Raw genomic sequence first — 8,789 nt, forward strand, 5'->3', positions numbered from 1 at the left:
AAGTGCTCTTAACCACTGAGTCATCTCTCTAGTCCCAACCAGGCTTCATTGTAGTAACAGTGACCTCAGTTATATCCCTAAATGCATGACATAACTGAAGAAGAAGCTAAACTTTTCTTTCTCCTCCACAGTCAGGATCAGAGCCCTGGTAGCTTGGTGTTTAGGCCAACGAGGACAATTGACTACAAGCTGTGTTGACTTTGTCCCACCCTGAACCTGATCTCATCTCCTGTCCCTATTTCTGTCTCAATGATTGCCCAGAACAGCCTCTCTTTCTACTGCTGGAGAATTCAGTCAATGTTTTCTTTTCAGAGTTGTGATGTTATAACTTCGACATACTTGAGCTCCTGGGCCTCTCCTCTGGGACCCCAGGTACTCACACTTCCATGATGAGCCTTCACTCCTGACCTATATACTTGACATCAATCATGAATCCTATTCCAGAAACGTTGCCTCAGGCAGGTTCTGTGAAGCTGGTCAGGATGGACTTAACTCCAGAGACATAAGCCTACTAGGATGCTGGCTTTCCGTGGATGGGTTAGAATGCTAAACTTCTTTTGATAGACTTCTCCGTTGCGCAAACTCTTTCCTCTTGTAGCTTTACCTTGTGTGAGCATCAGTACCAGATTCCTTGTTCTTGGAAGCCTTTTCTGGTGACAAAGGGGTCTTTCTGTTCTATGACATTGTAGGAGAGATCTCATCTAAATGGAACCCTATTCTTGAGCCCCTCCTGACACGGACATACTTTTCTGGCAGGATTTGTTGAAGGCAACTTGAACATTCATTGCAGAATTTGAGATACACAAGTCACCACATTGGATATACCAGGTTCTGTTCTCTGTTTCTGTCCCCTTTCCCCATCTTGTCATCCTTAATCCTTTCTGTTTCTGGTCATGAACCCGTCAATGCTCCTTGTAAAGCCTTCCAATCTCCATCTGCCCCACCCTGCCATAGTCTTTCCTTCCCACATCAGATCCTGTGCTGTCTACAGTCACTGGCCATGTAGGCCCTCTTTTCCCTAAAGGGATTCATATTGTCTACAGCACTAGCATAATCCTCTAATGGAAGAAAGCCCACTGGCCAAATACAGAGTATTTCATACCCTCAGATGGGCTTAGAAGACATTCAAATACAGCCTCGATCCCTCACCTGTTACATGAGCGGGGGCCAGGCCTCTTAGTTGTTGTTTTCTGTCTTGTCCAGTTCCCCACAATTGTTTATCCCCAAAGAAAATCACGCAAAGATCTCTGTAAGTTATAAGCTGTCTGGCCCATTAGCTCTAGCCTCGCACTGGCTAAATCTCACATACTGATTAACCCATTTTTCTGATCTATGTTAGTCATGTGACTCAGTACCTTTTTCCGTGGGGCAGCTCACATCCTGCTGCTTCTGTGGTCTGGGCAGGAGTGGTAGGAATCAACTTTCTCCTTCCCAGAATTCTCCTGTTCTCATTACATCGTTTCTACTTTCTGTTTGGTTTTCCCACCTGTATTTTCTGCCTGGCCAATCAGCGTTTATTTATAACATAATTGACAGAATACAGACAATTCTCTCATACCACCCACTCATCTAATATACAGTCTATAGATTACAGAAAATTTTATATTAGCATCTAGGGAAATCTGTATAGGTTTTTCCACAGATATTCATTGTGTGTGTGTGTGTATAAAGAAGTGCTAGTGTACCATTGGCTTTTGTTTATGTATTTATGTATGATTTAACACTTTGAATGCCAACTATATGATCTGTCCCTCCAGTTACATGTATAGTAGCACATACATAATACATACTAGATAGTTCCTATATGTGGTTGCAAGTACTTATTGAGTGCACCAACTCTAAAAAGGGTTTCCACTTATATCGGCTTAGAAATAAATAAGCCCTTAAATAAATTAAATATTCACACATCTCACAGAAACAAAGAAAGGAAATTATTTTCTCAAGTACACATTTTCAGTGTGTCTAGCAATGAGAACTGAAGGGTAGTGACCTAGGTACATTTTAGAAAACATTTGAACTGGAGACTGTCAGCAGTACCCAGAAAACTTCTGGCTTCTTCTGAAACAACAATAGTCCTTGTTGCTCCTAAAACTTATTGTGAATGTTCCATGAGAACAAATAGGCAGCATCAAATATGTATTTGATTAGGTACGTGGAACTTTGAAGTGGACTGTGGTGTTGTAGGTGCCAGATGCACCCAAATTCCCTGAGGTTAGCTTGAGGAAAATCAGGTACATACAACTCAGATGAAAGCCACCTTTGCTTAGAAAAGTGGTTCTCAATAAGTTGTGACCCACTGGGGGTTGCTTCTCGGATATCCTGCATGTCAGATATTTACATATAATTCATAACAATAACAAACTACAGTCATGAAGTAGCAACAAACAATTTTATGATTGTAGGTCACCACCATATGGGGAACTGTATAAAGAGTTGAACCATTAGGAAGGTTGAGAACCACTGCTTTAGAATCATATAGAAAGCTGTTCCCTCTCTGCCAGGTCAGATGGACTTAGTGGCATTGCAGTCAATGTCTACAACAAATCTGCCTGCAAATTCCTCAAATGAAGTCCTTGGGAAATTCTGGATCATTGGCCAACATTGGCCTCTCTCACCCATATTCCTGTAAGGAGTCTGGTAAAAGCGCTTTGTTCACCAGGTGGACTCTGGTATTGTTGTTCCTTCTGTCCGTGGCAGGATTCCTTTCTGCAGTAGTAAATGTGTGTTGTTTCCTTAGAAAAAGTGTGTTTCGCAACAGCAGCTAAGAGTAAGATGTTGCTAGAGGCAAATGGAGTAGGTGAAGCAGCAATACAGGAAGACAGTGTAACTGATAATCAGACAGTCGTCTAGGGTCCTAAGACAAAAAGCTGAGGCTTTGGAGCTGGGCACCGTGTGCCACCTCCCACTGCCAACCATCTCCCTTCTACACAGCAGCCTGCCCTTTGTACTCCTTTCATGTCCATTCTTCTGTCTTCCCCCTCTCTTCCTTCTCAAAGGTTAGAATCCAAGGATTTCCTAGCAGTGAGTGAAAAGGGAAGGTGAGTGTGTCCTGTCCTGCTGATGCTCACAAGATGCACATATTAGGGGCTTTCCTGTGTGAGGCATCACCCTTGAAGACCTCAGCTTCTGTCATTAGCAGGATGTAGGCCCAGAGGCTCTGCTTTGTATTTTAATGGCTCAAATCTACAAAAGAACTCATCTTTATAAAACACAGAGTATATTAAAAAGGGTGTAATACAACTTCAGGAAGGATAGTATTGTCTTCAGAGTAGATATTTTACCCTTTCTCCTGATAGGGTGTTTAGGAGGAATTTTACGGGATATACTCAGGTCAAGAATTCTTGGGGGAAACTGCTATAATTTATGAACCCCTTTAGTGTATGTAGGGCTCAATATTCAGTAACCTGATATTCAAAAAATGGGTTTATGTTTTGTTTTTTGAGACAGGGTTTCTCTGTAGTTTTTGGAGCTTCCTCTGGATCTTGCTCTTGCAGACTAGGCTGGTCTTTAATTCACAGATATTCACCTGCCTCTAACTTTCAAGTGCTGGTATTAAAGGTGTGCGCCACCTTATCTGGGTAAAAGTATTCTTAATGTTGTTTGAAGATTCTGATCAAGCATACTCTTATGGGATCCGGACTGTACCTCATTCCTTATACATAAAAATGAAGCCATGGAGGTGGTTTTCTGCAATGATCCAGTGGTAAAGATGCTTGCTGGCAAACCTGACTGTTGTAAGGGGGCATGCTTGTTCTTTCCGGCTGCCTAGCTAGCTTAGCCCGAAATAGGCACACAGAAACTGTATTAATTAAATCACTGATAGGCACATTAGCTCTAATTTCTCATTGGCTAACTCTTACACATTAATTTAACACATTTCTATTGATCTGTGTATCACCACGAGGTCTTGTCCTACCAGCAAGGTTACAGCATGTTTTTCTCTGGTGTCAGTTCCATGGCATCTCTCTCACTTTGCTTTCTTCCTCCCAGCATTCAGTTCTGTCTTCCCTGCCTACCTAAGTTCTGCACTATCAAAATGCCAAGGGAGTTTCTTCATTCATTTACCAATGAAAGGAGCACAAAAGCAGAAGGTTCTTCTGCACCACAGATGACCTCAACCTGATCTCTGTGATGTGCTTGAGGGAAAGAGAGAACTGATTTTTCCAAGTTGTGTTCTGATATCCAAACATGTGCTGTGACATGCACAACATGGTACAGGTCCATATTCACATAACAAATAAATTTAACAATTAAAAGGTATCCTAATTTACTTAGCTACTATCTCTACGGGTATTGGACAATGTTTTTGTGTTTACCGACATTGATTTTCACATTTATAAGTCAAAATATTTACACTACAACTTCCTTAGGGATCTTGCTAGGTGCCCTTTTATCACAGCGCTCTAGGATTCTACAATAAAAAGTAAGAAAGAAAGAGTTTGCATTTGTGTGAGGGGACTGGAGAGATGGCTAAATGGCTAAGAGATCTTGTTGTTCTTTGAGGGGACCAGAGTACAGTTCCAGGATCCACCTCAGTAACCATCTATCTATATAAACTGAGCTTCAGGAGATCCAGTGCTCCCTGTAGGCTTGCATAAGTACAAGCACACCAACTAATAATGATCTTCTATTTAAAAAAGATTTTTAAAAATTCTGAAAATCACAATTTGTGATTTATTAATCAGAAACTTCAATAAATTTAATACTAATTTTTAGATTTGTGTATTTTTCATGTGTACAGTGTTCTGCCTGCATGCATGCCTTCACGCCAGAAGAGGGCACCAGATCTCATTACAGATGGTTGTAAGCCACCATGTGGTTCATGGGAATTGAACTCAGGACCTATAGCTTAACCTTTAAGCCATCCCCTTAATATTAATTTTTAAAAGCAATGTTAAACTCTAGATTTTCTTTTTATTAATTAATTATTTCCCCAATCACATTTTCTCTCTGTTCTCTCTCTCTTCCCAGACCCTTCTACTAACCTGCCTCTTCCCCACATCCACTTCTTCTCTTTTCAGAAAACAGCGGGTCTCCCATGTATTTCAGCCATCTGTAGCATATCAAGTTGCAGCAAGACTAGGCACCTCATTTCCTACTAAGGTTGGGTAAGGCAATCCAGTAGGAGGAAAAGGTCTCAAAAGCAGATCACAGGGTCAGAGACATCCCCACTGTTAGGAGCCCCACCAGAAGACCAAGACCATAATTTACACAACTGTAAAACATGGGTAGAGAGCCTAGGTCAGTTCCTTGCAAGCTCTCTGGTTGGTTGCTCAGTCTCTGTGATCCCCTCTGGACCCAGGTTAGTGAATTCTGTGGTTTCTCTTTTGGTGCCCTTGGCCTCTTTGATTCCCACAATCCTTTCTCCACCTCTTTCACAGGATTCTCTGAGGTTCACCAGTGTTTGTACGTCTGCATCTGTTTCCATCAGTCACTGGGTGAAGGATTACATTTTCTTAATGAGCTCCTCTTGATATTTCCCAACATCTCAGCACACTGAGAAACTTTCTTTGAGAATATTAATTGTTTGAATGGAAGCTAGCATGAAGTAATTTCACTTTAGTTTACTTACTGTATATATGGGGCTTTCTCAGCTCAAGTACTGTATCAGAGCACTCTCAACCTTCAGGAGTTTACTGACACTGTTAAAAGGGCACAGAACCACACAGTGTCAACGTTCTCAGACATGAGAAGTACTGGGTAGGACGGCGTACAGTGACTCTGATGGAGATTCCCAACAAACCATCTGGAGCATTTTCATTGTTTCAATGGTGACGTCAAGTGTTTTGCAGTGTCTTGTCCCCCCAGAATGCTACATAAAATCCACCCACAAGCATGACACCGCTGCAGGTGGAGGACAGTTTTCGTGTGTTTTCAATGTCCTCTCAAGGACTCTGGGACAAACACGAGCTGACATAACCATGTCCACTTAATTCCCAGATCTTGCAGTGTGCACCTAGTGAGATACAGAAGCTAGAGTTCTCCAGAGGTTCACGCAGAGGCCATGTGCTCTGTGTAAATGCCTGTCCTCGTCCCTACTTGTGCACCTGCAACAGCTTTCTTTCTCCTCCACTCCATTCCTCAAGGCTTTGGTGGACTTAGTTGGATTCCATGTTCGATCCATTCTGCACATGCTCCCTAGAGCCACTTTCAGTGGGCACGGATCTCCTATAGGGATTGTGGAATGGAAAGAGGACAGATGTGAAACTTGCTAAAAACCCACATGCTGCAAAATCATTTCAATCCTCAAAACATTTATGGAGATGGCACTACTCTCTTTTAGGTCTCATCATGGCTTTCCAATCCCAACATGTGGACCACAATTTCTACAAACTGGATGAAAATGAGATTGAGGTGAGCCTTGATTTTGAACAAGAGGCCACGACAACAACAGAAAGTGTCATCTTTGGAGAAGGTTCTCTAAATGGTTCAGAGAAACCAAAGAACCAGGGCATCCCACACCGCAAGGATGATGTGACCCACGTTGCTAACTTCAACTATGTTGGTGATGACATCAGGCATGAGAGCCATGGGAGCATCCAAGGGTACAGAAACCCACAGTTGAAGGAGCAGGAGACCGTGGCTGCTGCCAGAGTGCCACATGTCCGGCGCACAAGGCCACGGATCCAGTTTGGTCTCACACCCAGGCAGCTGAATGAGTTGGAAGAAGTTTTTGAAAAAACCCAGTACCCCAATGAGATCATAAGGTATGTGAGTTGTTTCAGTAGTTGTTCCAGCTCCCATCCTTCAGCATCTCATTAGGAGGTGTGTTCTTCACACTGTGGGCCCTGTCTGCTTTGAGCCCCTAGCATGAGGTCTTTGTTTAGTTGCTGGATATGGGAAGGATGTTTTTTGTGGTCAAAGTCAACATCTATATCTGTATCTATATTTATCTATCTGTCTGTCTATCTGTCTATCCATCCATCCATCCATCCATCCATCCATCCATCCATCCATCCATCCATCCATCCATCCATCTATCTATCTATCTATCTATCTATCTATCTATCTATCTATCTATCTATCATCTATGCAGTGTTGGTTGGTGCCTCTCAATTTGTTCTTTAAGTTTTCTTTATGTTTTTTTCATCCTCCTTCTTATCCTCTTCTTCTTGACCCATGTTTTATAATGGGAATTGTACTCAAGTCCTAGTGGTTTCTAAGCAATCCCTCTACTAGCATAGCATATCCACCTTGTGTCAATTAATGTGGTTATATTTTGCAATAAAATGGAGGTCACTGAAAACCCGCTTTCATACTTTAGAGCTCCCCATCTCTCCATAGTTTTCTGTTGGCCTGTGATCCATCTCCAGAAGTCTCTTCATTTTGCCAAGCTGAAATGCTGTATTTCACTAACAGCTCCAATTTCCGTCTTCTTCTCACAGGAAGGATCTTGCAAAGTGCTTGTTCCTGGGAGAATCCAGAGTGCGGGTCAGTAAATCTGAAAAGGCTTTTGCAGGGCACTCTGCTTCAGGACATGGTCCATGTTCTTGTACCCATTAGGAAAGGCGAGCGTGGGTGAGAGGTGTCCTTGTCTGGGTTATAATAGTATCCGTGCACTGAATCTTGATATTTTCCAGAAGTAAAAATGGAACGGGCACCCTTAAGTGTCCTTTCCCATTATTTGAGACAGCATAGTCTCTTAATTGAAAAAAATCTAAAAAAGCACACAACTTATCTTTTAGCATTTTTATTTTATTTAATTGTCTTTTTTGCGCTATATATTTTTCTCTGCTCCTCCTTCCCTTTCCCTTCTCTATATCTACACTCTCCTGTGACCCCCACACTCCCAATTCACTCAGGAGATCTTGTCTTTTTCTACATCCTATTTAGATACATTTGTACCTCTCAGAGGGTCCTCTTTGTTGTCTCAGTTCCCTGGGATTGCTGGTTTTCTTTGCTTTATGTCTAAAAACCACTTATGAGTGAGTAATACATTATATTTGTCTTTGTGGGTCTGAGTTATATCACCCAGTATGGTATTTTCGAGATCCATCCATTTGCCTGCAAATTTCAAGATGTCATTATTTTTTTTTTACTGTTGTGCAAATGTCCATTTTCTTTTTCCATTCTTTGGTTGAGGGCCATCTAGGTTTTTTCCAGGTTCTGGCTCTTACGAATAATGCTCCTATGAACATATTTGAGCTGATGTTCTTGTGGTATGATTGAGTGTTTTGGGGTATATAACCAACAGTGGTATTGCTGGGTCTGGAGCTGGATTGTTTCCTAATTTTCTGAGAAATCGCCATACTTATTTCCAAAGCGGCTCTACAAGTTTACACTTCCACCAGCAACGCAGGAATGTTCCTTTTATCTAAACATCCTCTCCAGCATAAGTTGTCATCAGTGTTTTTTTAATTTATTTATTCTTATTGAAAATTTCCACCTCCTTCTCTCCTCTCATTTCCATCTCTTCCCCCTTACTCTACCTCCCTCTTCCTCTCCAGTCCAAGGAGCAGTCAGGGTTCCCTACCCTATAGGAAGTCCAAGGTTCTCTCTGTTTACCCCAGGTCCAGGAAGTGAACATCCAAATAGACTAGGCTCCCACAAAGCCCATCCATGCAGTAGAATCAAAACCCAGCGCTATTGTCCTTGGCTTTTTCATCAGCCTCCACCATCAACCACATTCAGAGAGTCCGGTTTGATCACATGCACCATCAGTTCTAGTCCAACTGGCCTTGGTGATCTCCCATTAGATCAGTCCCACCGTCTCAGTGGGTGGACGCACCCCTCGTGGTCCTCACTTCCTTGCTCATGTTCTCCCTCCTTCTGCTCTTCATATGGACCTT

General features: G+C 42.2%; 1 protein-coding gene across 1 annotated transcript; it reads left to right on the forward strand.

The window, feature by feature from the left end:
- Positions 1-6,291: 6,291 nt before the first annotated feature.
- Positions 6,292-7,503, forward strand: LOC130868593 (rhox homeobox family member 1-like). Its single transcript, XM_057760753.1, has 2 exons — positions 6,292-6,707; positions 7,386-7,503. Exons 1-2 carry the CDS (start codon positions 6,292-6,294, stop codon positions 7,501-7,503), a joined length of 534 nt encoding a protein of 177 aa, XP_057616736.1.
- Positions 7,504-8,789: the final 1,286 nt, after the last annotated feature.

This window comes from Chionomys nivalis, chromosome X (assembly GCF_950005125.1).
Source record: "Chionomys nivalis chromosome X, mChiNiv1.1, whole genome shotgun sequence".
Classification (NCBI taxonomy): Eukaryota; Metazoa; Chordata; class Mammalia; order Rodentia; family Cricetidae; genus Chionomys; species Chionomys nivalis.

What these genes read in the sequence shown, in the direction of transcription:
- LOC130868593 (XM_057760753.1), top strand. Translation starts at nt 6,292, where the DNA reads ATGGCTTTCCAATCCCAACATGTGGACCACAATTTCTACAAACTGGAT. An exon ending in TACCCCAATGAGATCATAAG is followed by an intron (nt 6,708 to 7,385) that starts GTATGTGAGTTG and finishes TTCTTCTCACAG; the next exon opens with GAAGGATCTTGCAAAGTGCT.